The following is an 18,146-nucleotide window of genomic DNA, read 5'->3' as shown; positions in this document are numbered from 1 at the left end:
TTAACAATTATTCGACTGAAATCTTTACAATTTGTAATTGTAAACTAGAAAATTTTTACACTGCAATATTACAATTTTTTACAATTTTCGATTTTGAAAACTTACAAATTTCAACTGGAAAAATTTTACACAACTCAGAGAACTAATTTCTACAGTGCAATAGTAAAATTTCTAGTTTAGAAAGTTTTAACAATTATTCGACTGAAAACTTTACAATTTGTAATTGTAAACTAGAAAATTTTTACACAACTCTAGAAAATTTTTACACTGCAATATTACAATTTTTTACAATTTTCGATTTTGAAAACTTTTACAAATTTCAACTGGAAAAATTTTACACAACTCAGAGAGCTAATTTCTACAGTGCAATAGTAGAATTTCTAGTTTAGAAAGTTTTAACAATTATTCGACTGAAAACTTTACAATTTGTAATTGTAAACTAGAAAATTTTTACACAACTCTAGAAAATTTTTACACTGCAATATTACAATTTTTTACAATTTTCGATTTTGAAAACTTTTACAAATTTCAACTGGAAAAATTTTACACAACTCAGAGAGCTAATTTCTACAGTGCAATAGTAGAATTTCTAGTTTAGAAAGTTTTAACAATTATTCGACTGAAAACTTTACAATTTGTAATTGTAAACTAGAAAATTTTTACACAACTCTAGAAAATTTTACACTGCAATATTACAATTTTTTACAATTTTCGATTTTGAAAACTTTTACAAATTTCAACTGGAAAAATTTTACACAACTCAGAGAGCTAATTTCTACAGTGCAATAGTAGAATTTCTAGTTTAGAAAGTTTTAACAATTATTCGACTGAAAACTTTACAATTTGTAATTGTAAACTAGAAAATTTTTACACAACTCTAGAAAATTTTTACACTGCAATATTACAATTTTTTACAATTTCGATTTTGAAAACTTTTACAAATTTCAACTGGAAAAATTTTACACAACTCAGAGAGCTAATTTCTACAGTGCAATAGTAGGATTTCTAGTTTAGAAAGTTTTAACAATTATTCGACTGAAAACTTTACAATTTGTAATTGTAAACTAGAAAATTTTTACACTGCAATATTACAATTTTTTACAATTTTCGATTTTGAAAACTTTTACAAATTTCAACTGGAAAAATTTTACACAACTCAGAGAGCTAATTTCTACAGTGCAATAGTAGAATTTCTAGTTTAGAAAGTTTTAACAATTATTCGACTGAAAACTTTACAATTTGTAATTGTAAACTAGAAAATTTTTACACAACTCTAGAAAATTTTTACACTGCAATATTACAATTTACAATTTTCGATTTTGAAAACTTTTACAAATTTCAACTGGAAAAATTTTACACAACTCAGAGAGCTAATTTCTACAGTGCAATAGTAGAATTTCTAGTTTAGAAAGTTTTAACAATTATTTGACTGAAAACTTTACAATTTGTAATTGTAAACTAGAAAATTTTTACAATGCAATATTACAATTTTTTACAATTTTCGATTTTGAAAACTTTTTACAAATTTCAACTGGAAAAATTTTACACAACTCAGAGAGCTAATTTCTACAGTGCAATAGTAGAATTTCTAGTTTAGAAAGTTTTAACAATTATTCGACTGAAAACTTTACAATTTGTAATTGTAAACTAGAAAATTTTTACACAACTCTAGAAAATTTTTACACTGCAATATTACAATTTTTTACAATTTTCGATTTTGAAAACTTTTACAAATTTCAACTGGAAAAATTTTACACAACTCAGAGAGCTAATTTCTACAGTGCAATAGTAGAATTTCTAGTTTAGAAAGTTTTAACAATTATTTGACTGAAAACTTTACAATTTGTAATTGTAAACTAGAAAATTTTTACACAACTCTGAAAACTCTACCAAGGCAGCAGTCCCTGTATGAACAGGTAATATAATAAAAAAAAAAAAAAAATGGCTAAAAGATTAGAGTGCATTTCCATCATTACACAGGTCTTGTTTACTTACTACAAGTTCTAAGAGTATTTTGAGAGCATTTTCATTGCAAAGTCTGTGAGGAACTATCACCTCTGTAAAATGATTCTTTAAACATTTCACAATGGCACTGCTCTCAAACAGCATGTTGTCCCTTGACACATGCACGCCACTCAGAGCAAGATTTGTTTTTGAGTTTGGGGAAAACTGATCGTACCCCTCTCGGCAGTTATCTACAATGGTAAATTACTGCATCAAAGAAGGACATTATTTAGTCATCATTACAGATATTTATCATTAATTAATATCAAAACTGCCTTGGATCATGCTATGGTACATACAGCCAAGCTCCCACCATGTTGACACGAGTAAGACAGCGGTTGGCAGCGCTACAACAGACTGAAATCTGTCTTGACACTTATGATGAGTCACAAGGTTACAGCCTGTCAGAGGGACTTGTGTCTAAAATGCACAACTTTAGTCATTCTTGGCACTTATGATGAGTCACAAGGTTAGAGCCTGTCACAGAGGGACTTGTGTCTAAAACATTTTGTCTCGCTACGATCACGTCATTAGCTATGATGGTGTGTAGAATACAGCCCCTGAAATCTCATACAGAACAGAAACAGCAAAGCTCCAGAAAGTTGAAAAACTTACTATTTAATCAGTCCAAACATCCTCACTCAAAAATGTATATAAACCTAATTACACACAACATTTTTTCCCTAAATGAAAGACATTGACATCAAGGAATGACTGGCACACTTGCTCACAAAGCTGCACACACACACACATACACACACACACACACACACCTTGCAGCGTTGACTGAAATTCCATCTGCAGGAAGTACAATGGCCAATGGTTAATCTCTCTACAATCTGGACTGTTAAAACTGACACAACTAGATCAAGCTAATAAACAAAGACCTTTAAAGAAATTTTCATAATGCAAGATCTCTTATAAGTCACTTTTTATACATTACAAATTTCATAAACTGTTACTCCATGCAGTTAAATATACAACTTACATGTAATGAAGTGATTTGATGCAAAGGTCAACACAATACGAATGATGACACATAATCCTTCGGTTAAAACTGTGTAAACTACTTTCCACAAAAAAAAGAAAGCCCGAACCAATGAATGTTGCAGCATCCTCCATCCTTGCCCCTCTCTGTCTTGCACTCTGCACACACATTTATGAAAGCAGAGTGCAGTGTGCCACTGGACCTCCAAAAGCCTGCAACAAAAGAAAGGAGTCAACAAAAGATCATGTTTTAACAATCATTTATCTTTATGTCATCTTATCAATCAGAAATTGTGAAAACTGCTCACTTGTAATCACATTTGTGGTACAGGAGGGTATATAAAAAACCCAGCCAAGCAAAGCCACACTATTTTCTTTTTGGTTTTATGCAAGAGGGAAACTAGCCAAGGCAACAAAAGTAAAAAAAAGAGTCCCACTTGAATTGCAAGTTCACAAAAAGATTGGTACAGAATTAGCATGTCTTGAAATCTCCCTATTAAAAGACATGGAAATATAGAAGAATGCACGGAGTTCCAGAGTTTACCAGAGAAAGGACTAAATGATTAAGAATACTGGTTAACTTTTGTATTAGAGTTGGACAGAACAGGGATGAGAGGAAGAAAAAAGCCTTGTGCAGCGAGGCCACTGGAGGAGAGGTATGCAGTTAGCAAGTTCAGTAGAGCAGTTAGAAAAAAAGAGATGCAACATTTTGGCAGTGAGAAAGAAGCTGAAGACAGTCAGTCAGAGGAGAGGAGTTGATTAGATGAAAAGCTTTTCATTCCACCCAATCTAACAATACTGTGTGAGTGGAACCCCAAACATGCAAAGAGTACTTCATATAAAGATGGATAAGGCCCTTGTACAGGGTAAGCAGTTGTGGGGCGAGAAAAACTGGCGACAATGTCAAAAAAACTACTATTTGACAACTTGTTTGCCTTACTTGGAGTGCAGCAAAGTATGTGCGCCACTCCCTTCTTGAAACTCTGGAGCACCTTCATGTGTTCAGTAAAGTGGTGGGCAGGGATAAAAAGAGGCGCTTCCCTCAATGCCACACCACCAGTGCAGCATGACCTGGTGGGAAACACAAAACTCTCACTGCATTCACCAACACCCAGGGAAGATGTGCAACTCAGCCACTCAGCCCTCCTTACAGATACAAACACCACCACTCACAAACACACACACACACTCCACTCACCAATGCCAAACAAATAAATACAAGTCAGCCACTCATCTCTCCTTCCTCCTCTGACAGAGATGTCTCCACAAAGGCAAATAACACACAGATCGATCATATTCATCTTTGACAGATACAAATTTCACAGAAAAACTGAGAATCTGTACATCTTACTATCCAATCATTTCATCTTTTCTTCATTACAAAATTTCATGAACTGTTTCACTGCACACACACACACACACACACACAGACAACTAGGTAAAACTACAACTAGGTAAATACACACACACACACACACACACACACACACACACACACACACACACACACACACACACACACACACAGTGCATGGGAAAAGAGGAATGCCTTAACCTAATTGATGCCAAAATGAAGGAAGTGAAACATGAACACCAAGAAGTACAAAAGTCCTTTAAGGAGATAATGAAAAAGCAACTAGAAAATAAAGCGATTACACAGAGTGAAATGGTAAAGGCATTGAAGGAAAATGAGTATGTGGTGAGAGATATTGCTGAAAAGAAAAAATGCGTGATCATAACAGGTTTGAGGGAGGAAACTAACAGGAACTGGCAAGATAGGACGGATAAGGAAAATGACAGGATTAAGTTTTTACTAAATAAGATCTCCGAGGAGGAAGAATGCCTATATGCTGAGGTAGAGGAAAGTGTGAGACTAGGAGCTTTTGAAGAAGGCAAGAGTAGACCATTAAAATTGAAATTAAAGTCTCAGGTGGCAGCCGAGGCCTTGCTGAGGAGGGCCTGGAAACTTAAAGACTATGAGGAAACCAAAACAATTTACATAAGAAGAAATATGACACAGGATGAAAGAATGAAAATGAAAGAGCTTGTAACTGAAGTGAGAGAGAAGAATGAGGAAAGAACCAAGGAGGAAAAGACCAAATGTTTTTGGAGGATGAGAAATAGGAGGCTGAAGAAGTGGTGGACAAAACAGACGGAATAGACATTACACTGACTGAAACATGGAAGAAAGAGATTAGGAATGGAATTCAAGTGACTTACACGAATATAGATGGATTTCTGTCTAAGAGGCTAGAATGTATGGATTACCTAAGAAACAATGAACAATGTGTGGTGGAAACAAAGTTAAGGCCTGAAATAAAGCTAGATTGGTTTGATGTAAAACACTACAAAGTATGGAGAAATGATAGAAAAATAAAGGAGGTGGTGGTATAATGGTTCTTACTAAGGAAGATCTGATAGTGAAGGAGGTGAACTATAGTAAGAGAAATGAGGAAGTGATAAGTATGCTTATAACAGATGGCAAGAGGGACATTAATATTATAACAGTATACATACCACCCAGAACCAGTGCTTGGGAATATGAACAGTATCAAATGGTGATGAGAAATACTCTAGACAGAATGAAGCAAGAACTCATCAGAAAGGATAGAGTGATGATAGTGGGGGACTTTAATTGTAAAGAAATAGTGTGGGAAGACTACGAAGTGGTGAATGGTGGTGAGTGGGCAGAGGAATTGTTAAAGGTAGCAACAAATAACTTGATGACACAGTGGGTGAGATCACCAACAAGGTGCAGGGGACAAGATGTTGCAGCAAGGTTGGATTTGGTATTTACCAGGGCATCTCTAAAAGAGGAAATTGAACATGAATGTCCCTTGGGGAAAAGCGATCATGATGTCCTAAGCTTTGAGCTGGATACAGAATTAAGCACAATAAGATTGTGGAGCACAGGAGGAAAAATTAAATTATGTTAGGGCAAATTATAACCATATAAGAGAGTTCTTTAATGAAATTGACTGGTCCGTGGTATACCAGGAAAGGGATATGCAATTGAAATACGATAAATTTATGGATTTATATAACTCTGCTGTGAAAAAGTTTGTGCCATATCACAGAAAGAGGACTTTAAATAATAAACAGTGGTTTAATAGAAATTGTGAAGAAGCAAAAAAGAACAAAGAAAAGGCATGGAAGAAACTTAAGAAAAACAGTGATGTATTATCAAGAGAAGTCTACAAAACAGCAAGGAATAGATATGTTGAAGTAAGGAGAACAGCACAAAAGGAATATGAACAGAGGGTGGTGGAAAACTGTGATAGTGACCCAAAAATGTTTTACAAATTCATAAATGGAAAACTAAATAAAAGGGAGGCAATAGAAAAGGTAAAAAACGGGGAAGAAGTATATGAGGATGCTGGAGATATAGCTGAAATTTTGAACGACAACTTTTGCAAAGTGTTTACAAAGGAGGAGCATTTTATGGGAGGAAGGCCTACGGAAATAAAGCAAATGCAGGACATCATGGTTACTAAGGAAGATGTAAGGAAAATTATAAGCAATCTGGATATTAATAAATCAATGGGGCCTGATGGCATATCTGGGAGGTTGCTAAATGAATGTAAGGATCAATTGTTGAACCCCGTATTTGATATTGTGGAAACCTCCATACGAACAGGATTAGTCCCGAAAGAGTGGAAAAGAGCTGACATTGTGCCTATATATAAGAATGGTAGTAGAATGGAACCGCTAAATTATAGACCAGTATCGTTGACTAGTATATTGTGCAAGGTATGTGAAGAAGTAATTAAAGCTAAGTGGAGTGAGTATCTAGAAAGTGAAAACATTCTGAGTGAAAGGCAGTTTGGTTTCAGAAAAGGAAGATCGTGTATCCAATTTATTATGTTTTTATTCAAGAGTGACTGACATACTACAACATAGAGAGGGATGGGTGGATGCTATCTACCTGGACTTGAGAAAGGCCTTTGATAAAGTACCACACAATAGACTGATGTGGAAACTAAAGAAGATTGGAGGAGTAAATGATAAACTAGCAAAATGGATGGAAAATTACTTAGTGGGAAGAGAAATGAGAACAGTGGTGAGAGGAAGGAAGTCCGAGTGGAAGAAGGTAACCAGTGGAGTTCCACAAGGGTCAGTGCTTGGTCCCATCATGTTTTTGATTTATGTTAATGATATGCCAGTAGGAATTGACAGTTACATGAACATGTTTGTGGACGATACTAAAATTATGAGGAGAGTAAAGAATGTGGAAGATTGTAACAAGTTACAGGAAGATCTTGATAAAATATATGAGTGGAGTAAGAGTGGCAGATGGAATTTAATATAAACAAGAGCCATGTTATGAAAATGGGAAGAAGTAGATACAGACCAAACAGGGATTACAGGCTGGGTGATGAGAAAATTAAAGAGACCAATGAGGAGAAAGACTTAGGAGTAACCGTGCAAAACACTTTGTCACCGGAGAAACACATTAACAAGATATTTTGGAAAACATATAACATGCTTCAAAATATTGGCCTAGATGAAGGAATGATGAAGAAGATATTATGTACCTTAATAAGACCCCAGTTAGAATATGCAGCTTGTGTCTGGTCACCGCATATGAAGAAAAATGTGAAGAAGGTGGAAAGGGTACAGAGGCTGGCAACAAGGATGGTACCAGGACTCAGGGAGTTAGACTATGAGGAAAGACTGAGGAAACTGGGGCTGACCACATTAGAAGAGAGAAGAACAAGAGGAGACATGATAACTATGTATAAATTGGTGAACAAGATTGACATATTGGACAGAGAGTTGATAAAGGTGACCACAAGTAATCATCTCCGAGGACATGGAAAAAACTAATAAAGACATCTGTCTAAATGACGTGAGAAAATACAGTTTCGCGCATCGTAGTATTGATAAGTGGAATAAACTGAGGAGTGATGTCGTTGACGCAGTGTGTGTCAATCAGATGAAAGAGAGATATGACAGGAATGGACAAGGAGACAGGACACAGAGAGCTTAGCTCGGGCCCTGTAATACACAAATAGGTAAATACACACACACACACACACACGTGGTTACAACACAGGACAGAGGACGGGTGAAGATATGAGTGTCTTTATGTATGTTCATAAGAGTGATAGGGATGTAAAGAGGAGTTGTGATTGTTGTGGTGTGTGTGTGTGTTGGTCTAGAATGAAGATGGAAATAATGAGTCTGAGTGTTGAGGGAATCTGGCTGTCTGAGAGATGAGAGATCAAACAGTGAAAAAGAGAAGGTAGCGGAAGGAGATGTGAAAAGAGTGATCTTCACTACAAGGTTGACAGTTCTTACAGTGGCCTGGGAGGTATGTGGTCTCACTTCATGAAATCAATCATTAAGGAATGATGAGAAAAAGAGATACCATAAAATGCAGACGTGAGATTGGAGAAGGTAGGAAATGATGATGACTGTGATGTGGGTGAGCCTGGATTCGAAGGTTTGATACAAGATATTCACTACAAAAGAGTGTCAAATATTGAATATAAACTAGATAAACTGATAAAGGAGAAGATGGAAATGAAAGTGAATGAAGAACAAGATAAAGAGTTTATAAAACTGAGAGAAAGGATAAAAAAAGTGGAAGAAAATGAAGCTAGGCTAAAGGTGGATACAGAAAAAAAAGCGAAAATGCATCAAAAATGAGATAATGATACAAAAGATGCATAATTGACACAGTTTAGGCGATCAAAAAAGATAGAAAATTGACATGGATGCACAGTGGATAGCACAGTGTTCGCATTGGACTCTGATAAATGGTAAACGTTGGAAATGGTCAAAAGACTGGAAAAAGAAATACAGACATGTCAAGGCAGAAAAGACAGATCTTATACTATGGAAGTAAAATGCTCAGATATGGGAGAATGTCATAGGTGGAGAGATTGATAATTAGAAATTCTACAAGGCTGGTAAAGTGATACATAAAACTTCAATCAAAAAATGGTGAGACATGGAATGTTTGTCAGTCATGGAACTAAAAGTTTGATCAAAATGACAGGAGAAAGAGAAAAATGAGATGTAAAAAATATCAAAGGAGATCAATCAAAATGAAATGACAAAAAGAAAAATCAAAGATAGAAATAAAAATGATGAAAAGAGTGAAGTGTATGGGCTAAGAGCGGAAAACGAAGAACTAAAAAAGGAAGTAGCTAACTACAAGAAGCAGATGGAAGAAGGACTCGGTAAAGCCGAGAAAGAAAAAGAGAAACTGAAAGATCTAGTAAACAAGGAAGAGGAAAGAGTACAGAACGTGATTAAAAAAGAAGTACAAACATGGAGAGTCCAAGATAAGAAAGATAAGGCTGATTTTCAGGAGGTGATTCAAGAACAACTTAAAGAAAAAGAAGAAAATATGACAAGCAAAATGATAGGAGTCCTCAAGACAAAAGAAAATTTAGTTAGAGAAATTGCAGAAAAAAAGAAGAGTGTAGTCGTATTTGGAATAAAAGAAAAAAATCTAAAATAGACCAAAAAGAGAAAAAGAAGAAATGAAATCTGTCAAAAACCTACTGAAGAATCTAAACGACGAAGATAGGCAGAACTTGGAAGAGGAAGTAGAAGAAATAAACAGAATGGGACCATATCAAGAAGGAAAAACGAGACCAATTAAAATACTACTAAAATCACAAGCAGCAACAGAAGAAATATTATATAGAACAACAAAACTTAGAGAAACAGAAGGCTGCAAGGATATCTATATAAAGAAAAATAGAAATGAGGAAGAAAGGAAGAGATACAATCAACTGGCAGCAGCAGTAAGGGAAAAGAATAATGAAAGGTCAGAAGAGGAGAAGAAGGCATTTTTTTGGAGAATTCTAGGAGACAGGATAAGGAAATGGTATATAAACGAGAAGGAAGAGAAAAAATTGGAACAAGTTTAACTAAAAATGATAAAGGCAAAAGACTAAAAATGATGTATACGAACATAGACGGGGTTTTATCAAGTAAATTAGAATTAAGAGATTACATAAGGAAAGAAAATCCAGATATTGTATGCCTGGCTGAAACAAAACTAAATAAGGCAATCAAAATAGACTTGGACAATAGGTATAGATGACACAATAAAGAGTCTAATGAGAATCGTTAAAGAAAGGAGAAAAGTGATATTAGTAGGAGATTTCAACTGTAAAGAAGTGGACTGGGAAAATTCTGAAAGTGGTATGGGGGAAGAAGCCTGGGGAGAAAGATTCTTGAACCTAATGATAGACAATATGATGGACCAGAGAGTAAAGGAATGCACAAGATTCAGAGGAAACGACGAGCCGGTGAGATTGGACCTAGTTTTTACAAGGGGTATACAAATGAATGATGATATAAGATATAAGTGCCCATTGGGAAAGAGTGACCATGCAATATTAGAAATAGATATAGAAGAGGGAAAGGAAGATAGAGACGATTCATACAAAGGAGACCGATTAAATTACAGAAAGGCTGATATTGAGAATCTCAAGAACTATTTTAAAAACGTAGACTGGGAGGAGATGGAAAACTCAGAGACAATGCAAGACAAATATAACTTATTTTTGGAAATATACAAAACAGGAGTCAGGAATATGTCCCAAAATATAGACCTAAAGAAGAAGGAAAGAAAGATTGGTTTAATGCAAGGTGTGCTAGGGCAAAGGAGAAAAGAGATGGAGCATGGAAAAGGTGGAGGAGAAATAGAATCCAGCAAATAAGGAAAACTTCAAGGCAGCAAGAAATGAATATGTTAAGGTGAGGAAGGAAGAGGAAAAGAACTTGAAAAGACATTGTCGAAAAATGTAAGGAGCAACCAAAATTGTTCTATAGATTCATAAATGGAAAAATTAGGCAAAAGAAACAATAGAAAGGTTAAAAGGAGAGAACGGGATGGTGGAAGACCCAAAAGTATGGCAGAACTATTAAATAAAAATTCCAGGAGGTCTTTACTAAGGAATCCAAATTTGAGAGGCCACAGGGTAATAGAGAGACAATCTATATGAAAGAGATTAAAGTAACCAAGCTTGAAATAAAAGAGTTAATGAAGGAACTGGATGAAGAGAAGGCAATGGGACCGGATGAAGTCTCAGGCAGAATACTGAAAGAATGTAGGGAAGAACTAGCAAGTCCTATATACAACATCATAAAATGCTCAATAGAAAATGGAACAGTACCAGTAGAATGGAAAAGAGCTGAGGTGGTTCCCATATATAAGAGCGGAAGGAAGGAAGAACCTTTAAATTACAGACCGGTATCACTAACTAGTGTAATATGCAAGATGTGTGAAAGAATAATAAAGAAACAATGGATCGAGTTCCTTGAAGACAACAAATTAATATCAAATAGCCAATTTGGTTTTAGAAAAGGACGGTCTTGTGTAACTAATTTATTGAGTTTCTATTCTAGAATAGTTGATAGAGTACAAGAGAGAGAAGGATGGGTTGACTGCATTTATTTGGATTTAAAAAAGGCGTTTGACAAAGTGCCACATGCAAGATTACTGTGGAAGTTAGAGGAGAAGGGTGGCTTAAAAGGAAGCACATTGAGATGGATAGAAAATTATTTGAGGGGGAGAGAAATAAGGACGGTAGTTAAAGATATGAAGTCCAAGTGGAGAGCAGTAGAAAGCGGAGTGCCACAGGGGTCAGTATTGGCACCAATACTTTTCCTCATTTATATTAACGACATGCCAGAAGGAGTGAACAGCTACATAAATTTGTTTGCGGATGATACGAAACTGTGCAGAGTTATAAAGCAAAAGGAGGATTGTGAAATACTGCAAGAAGACCTAAATAAGATCTGGGAATGGAGTAAGAAGTGGGAAATGGAATTCAATGTGAACAAAAGCCATGTCATGGAAATGGGAAAGAGTGAAAGACGACCTGTGGGAATCTATAAGATGGGAGATGGAGTAGAACTGGAGAAAGTAAAAAGGAAAAGGACTTAGGAGTGACGATGGAAGAAAACAATCAACCAGTAAGCCATATTGATAGAATTTTTAGAGAAACATATAATTTGCTAAGGAATATTGGAGTAGCATTTCACTACATGGACAAAGAAATGATGAAGAAATTGATAAGTACTATAATAAGACCCAGATTGGAATATGCAGGAGTAGTGTGGACCCCTCATAAAAGAAACACATAAGGAAATTGGAGAGGCTACAAAAATGGCTACAAGAATGGTTCCAGAATTTGAAGGGATGACATATGAAAAGAGACTAAAGGCTATGGATCTACCAACCCTGGAACAAAGAAGGGAGAGAGGAGACCTGATACAAGTTTATAAATTGATCAACGGAATGGACCAAGTGGATAATGAGAAACTGATCCTGAGAGAAGAATATGACATCCGAAGCACAAGATCGCATAGTAAAAAACTGAGAAAAGGAAGATGTCTGAGAGATATTAAAAAATGTAGTTTCCCGCAGAGATGTATTGAGACAGTTTAGATGAAGAAGTAGTGTCTGCAACGAGTGTGCACACTTTTAAAGTAAGATTGGATAAGTGTAGATATGGAGACGGGGCCACACGAGCATAAAGCCCAGGCCCTGTAAAACTACAACTAGGTATATACAACTAGGTAAATGCGCACACACACACACCGCGTAGTGTAGTGGTTAGCACGCTCGACTCACAATCGAGAGGCCCGGGTTCGAGTCCCGGTAAGCGGCGAGGCAAATGGGCAAGGCTCATAATGTGTGGCCCATGTTCACCTAGCAGTAAATAGGTACGGGATGTAACTCGAGGGGTTGTGGCCTCGCTTTCCCGGTGTGTGGAGTGTGTTGTGGTCTCAGTCCTACCCGAAGATCGGTCTATGAGCTCTGAGCTCACTCCGTAATGGGGAAGACTGGCTGGGTGACCAGCAGACGACCGAGGTGGTGAACACGATCTTACCTGTACGAGATGTGGTACACTGCCTCCCTTGGTGTAAATAAGGGAGAGTGGATACTATCAGGCTGGCTGTGGAGACCACCCAGCCTGCCTAACCATCCTCAATCCTTGCTCACATGCTCCACCACAAATTTCATCACTGAAACCTGATGTCACACACACACACACACACACACACACGGTAGCTCAGTGGTTAGAGCGCTGGCTTCACAAACGAGAGGACCGTGGTTCGATTCCCCGGCCGGGTGGAGATATTTGGGTGTGTCTCCTTTCACGTGTAGCCCCTGTTCACCTAGCAGTGAGTAGGTACGGGATGTAAATCGAGGAGTGCATTACAGCAAATATTACAAACGGCCAAAGTCCCTGACATACGGAAAGAATCCAGCACAGTGATGATTCCTAACGCTAGCAAACCAAAAATTAATGAATTTAGGCCGATAGCTTTAACCAACATAGGGTGCAAATTATTAATGGCTGTGTTAAGGATAGGTATAGAAGAACACAGAGAAATGGACGGGTTAAGGATTATATGATTAAAATTTTAATGGAATATAAAAAAAAAATAATAATAATAGACATACCTAAATTTTACACTGGAGACAAAACTAGAATAAAACGATGAAAAAAAAAATAATAATAATATAATACCAGTAACAAGTGGCATCAGACAGCAGGGGATGATTTCAAAATAATACAGAAATTAGAAAATCTAAATTTGGGCTTCAAAGATGACATTTCAAATATGACATCCTAATTCTTTGCAGATGACGGAATGTTGTTAGCGAGTAGTATAGAAGACGCAGAGATAGTGGTAGGACAGGTAGTGGAGATAAGGATAGAATGTTGCCTGGAGATTAACGAACTATTTAGAAATAACAATAAAAGACACCAAAATCTCTTTAAAGTACACAAGCAGAAGAAATTTTGCTCGTTTTTGGTTTCTCCACCCTAAAACACCGCTTTCCCTAAGCTTGTTTGACACAGGGAAAAAGAAATATAAGTTAGGCTATATTGGTTGAAACTACAAATTCACCAGTGCCGATATCCAGGCTACACTTCCGCCAATTAACTGAACTGAACTGAACTGAACGTCTTAATGAGCTCTGTGCAGTGGATAGGCATTAAGCCCAAGCCTTTCCTGTCCCTTCCATTTGCTAAGCTGCTTTCCTCATGGACGCCTAGTGCTCGGACTGTGATCTCAGGCTTGTTAAGTTCTGTCACCGCTACACTAGATAGCAGGAGACTTGTTCGAGTCGGGTTTGCGTCACGAGTTGATTTGCTTCCCACCACTGTGAGTAATACCAGACAACAGACATTTTTGTGATTACCTTTGGGAGTCATATACCAGATGTCAGACATCCTCAATTACGTTCCCTCTACCACAATACAACTATTCTTAAGGTACCTTTGTTAAACACGTCATTATCATGTCATCACATAAAACCTTCAGTCACACCACCGCCGTCACCACAACCACAATTCCTCTACCACGATCCGTCAGGAGTCACCATTACGTCACACACGTCAGCAGAACTACGTAACAAACTTCTTGTCCTCACCAAAGACTATAGATAAAACAAGACTGGAAAAATTGCCATTCACCATAAGAAATTCGTGTCGCCAGTAAAGATGCCAGATACCGCTAGAATAGTGGATAACAGCGCCGTCCAATTGAGTGAACCGCAAACTAACAGCGCTACGATTTGAATAATCGCTTTGAGTTCCTTCCTCCACACACACACACACACACACACACACATTATTAATAATGTACTCTAGTACAGTACATATTTACTTCATCTACCTGTGACCCCGTTCTAGCTTCCTTGTATCTAACTTGAGTTATAAGTATATCATAGATATATGTATATTGTACATGTGCGATAACTATTTATAATTAGGGAGGCGACACACACACACACACACACACACGGCGAGGCAAATGGGCAAGCCTCTTAATGTGTGGCCCCTGCTCACCTAGCATTAAATAGGTACGGGATGTAACTCGAGGGGTTGTGGCCTCGCTTTCCCGGTGTGTGGAGTGTGTTGTGGTCTCAGTTCTACCCCGAAGATCGGTCTATGAGCTCTGAGCTCGCTCCGTAATGGGAAAGACTGGCTGGGTGATTAGAAGGAAACCGTGGTGAATTACACACAGACACACACACACACACACACACACACACGTGTGTGTGTTGCCTCACTAATTATAAATAGTTATCGCACATGTACAATATATCTCTATGATATACTTACAACTCAAGTTGGATACAAGGGAGCTTGAACGGGGTCACAGGTGGATGAAGTAAATATGTACTGTACTAGAGTACATTATTGATAGTGTGTGTGTGTGTGTGCTTATTTACCTATAGTTGTGCTGTACAGCATAGCACATTAGCCTGTCTCCATATCTATAGCTATGCATATAGCTTGTCTGTGTATGGTGGCTGCAGTAACCACCCTTTCACTTATTTCACTTAAGCTATACCTGTCATGATCTTTAGGAAAGCGATAGAAGACCAAGTGTGGGTGTGTGCCCTTTGTCCTGCGACAAAATTAACACATGGATGCCCCAGTCTAGTGTTCATTTTTGCGGATTTCTTGAGAACATGCGGTGTGTAACCTGTCACTGTTGTAGGCCCTCTTGTTTGAGTGTTGACACATGTAAACATGCAGACGGATCAACGGTGCTGATCTTGATCTTAAGCTGCAATAGCAGCGCCATCGCGTGAGTGAACCACAAACAAGAAGAGTTACCACCAGTTTGCCTAGGCTACACGGTAAATTGACGCTTTCCAGTCTTGTTTATTTATATAGTCTTTGGTCCTCACTGTTACCATTACTACCACCACCACAATCACACTTTTCCACCTCAATTAGACTATCAGGCTCAAGCGACTCATCAGAACTACATACCAACACACGAATCACCACCACCACCACACACGCCTCCACCACACAACAGCGACAACAATTACCACCATTACCACCACCACCTAAATACTTATAAAATATATTACTTGTTAAAGCGAATTGCTTAAATACACCGCGTAGTGTAATGGTTGACACACTCGATCGATCAGCTCACTACCAATAAAGGCCTGGGTTCAAGTCTTTCATCATAACAACGTCCTCTATCATAGTTCAAATACACTATCCATTAATAGGTATCAAAGCGGTATTATATTTAGATCACTACCACCATCATCACTTCATCACCGTCACATGCCTTCACCACACATCCTGATCACTACTACAGTTCAGCAATTGAAAGTCAGATTTATGTCAGACGAATCTTCAAAAGTAATAATCAGCACGTTAACTATATACACAAGCACTCACCACCAGCACCACTGCCGCCACCACCTCGCACCATACCAGCACAACCACGCCTCCATACCACCACAGTCCAGTCACCATTATGTTATGTGTGTCATGAGAACCACGTTAACTACACTAACACTCGATCGTCACCATTACTGACACCACCACGCCGCCACACTTATCACGGTTATCATCACAACCACGCTAGAACACCACAATCCGACTATAACATCAGTCATTAGGTACAACTACCTAACATTAACATCATTTATTTGTCTCTACCAACACAGCAACAAGCACAATTTGCTTATAATAATCCTTACCTGTTTGAACAACGGAGTAGCTTTTTGCAGAATCACCGTCACCACCACCACTATGCCACATCCTTAAAATAAAACTGTATACTTACATCACACACTGTAGCCATCAAATATACTACGCCTTGCCAACATCTATACTAAGAAAACATACCTAGGCTAATATCACGCTGTAATTATTCAAATAATTGCAGTTAACCACTTACTGTTGTTCACCTATCATTCATCCTAATTCATATATCATTCATTATAAAACATTATATTCACTAACATTCATCTATTATAAAACATTCTATTCACTAACAGTACTACGATCACAATATTACTCTTATTCATTGCCAATTATTCATTCACTCCCATCCAAATCACTCATTCGCATAATTCAAACCTGGTAACACTTACGAGTACATGGAGAAGGCGAACAGCAGACGCTCCCTTTCCATCACGCCACGCCGCCTGAAGTACCTCCAGTTACAATGAGGTCAAGTTCCCAACAGGCACCGGGGGCCACTATCACCTGCCCTCCACCCCACCCCTATCCATATCCCTCAGACCACTACTATCCCCCATACTCCTCCATTACTCTTTCTTCTCCGCCTCCACTTCTCCCCGTCGCTGCCAGTACCACCTCTTAATTCCACCAATCTCAGCCCAGTCTTCTCTTCATTTCCTTCTTCTCGGAACACATCCTATTTTCTAACGTTCGTTATTAGTATGTTCACTCTTTTTATCCCATTCTCCCTCCTCTTTTTCATTCTATTCATACCTCTCGACCTCACGTCTCCTCCTCCTTTATATGTTCATCCTTTTTTTTCTCGCACACACTCGCACATACGTGTACACTCACTATGCAAAATCGTTCTTCAAATATTCCTAAATATTACTAAGATTAACAAAAAATTCTTGATAAACCAATACCTTCTCTAAAGTTAAATGAAATTAGACGAGATGAAGCTCCGAAGCGTTTGAATACAAGGGGGCTCGAAGAGGCATATGGCAAAGAACTCGAAATATATACGCCTATATGTACACACGAGAGAGAGAGAGAGAGAGAGAGAGAGAGAGAGAGAGAGAGAGAGAGAGAGACTTATGGATATGATTGGCAATGTATATTTTCATCATATCTTTTATGTAAAGCTAATTGACTTTACTTAATCAAGAAACTACACATGCCTGAATTGTTCCTTAAGTTAGCGGACATGACATGACTGACATCTGTTGTTTAAGCTTCCTGACATGACAGCTGCTATTCTTCAAGATTTCTGACACACGTCATTCTTTTAGTTCAATAGTGACATTTTTTTTGTTCTTTTCACCTCTAGTTTCCAGACATAACTCTCCTTATGTCAGGGGAAGCTTGCAATCATAGAGAGAACTACATCAAAATTCAAAGGATGTTGATAATAAACACACATGTGCTGGTAGATCATTATTGGAAGAATAATACAGATAAACTGAAGGCAATCCATGTACATTCAAAACTTTTTGGTATGCACTTAATTAATATTTCTAAAAGTAAAATGTGTGTGTGCGTGTGTGTGTGTGTGTATATATATATATATATATATATATATATATATATATATATATATATATATATATATATATATATATATATATATATATATATATATATATATATATATATATATATATA

General features: G+C 37.3%; 1 protein-coding gene across 3 annotated transcripts; it reads right to left on the bottom strand.

The window, feature by feature from the left end:
- Positions 1–1,897: 1,897 nt before the first annotated feature.
- On the bottom strand, positions 1,898–17,293 carry LOC123514396. 3 transcript variants are annotated; one of them, XR_006677592.1, is made up of 4 exons: positions 16,892–17,293; positions 16,496–16,569; positions 3,932–4,062; positions 1,898–3,204 (listed from the first exon to the last, which is right to left on the bottom strand). XR_006677592.1 is itself a non-coding variant. In XM_045272308.1 (3 exons), exons 1-3 carry the CDS (start codon positions 16,930–16,932, stop codon positions 3,071–3,073), a joined length of 306 nt encoding a protein of 101 aa, XP_045128243.1. In that variant the 5' UTR covers positions 16,933–17,293; the 3' UTR covers positions 1,898–3,070. The 3 variants fall into 3 exon arrangements, 1 of the variants encoding a protein (XP_045128243.1); XR_006677593.1 differs by having other exon boundaries at positions 16,496–16,557; XM_045272308.1 differs by lacking the exon at positions 16,496–16,569.
- Between the last annotated feature and the right edge of the window lie 853 nt (positions 17,294–18,146).

The sequence above is a fragment of the Portunus trituberculatus genome, chromosome 37 (assembly GCF_017591435.1).
Source record: "Portunus trituberculatus isolate SZX2019 chromosome 37, ASM1759143v1, whole genome shotgun sequence".
Lineage (NCBI taxonomy): Eukaryota > Metazoa > Arthropoda > Malacostraca > Decapoda > Portunidae > Portunus > Portunus trituberculatus.
The sequence above is the reverse complement of the archived record's forward strand: the minus strand, read 5'-3'. Positions and strand labels throughout refer to the sequence as shown.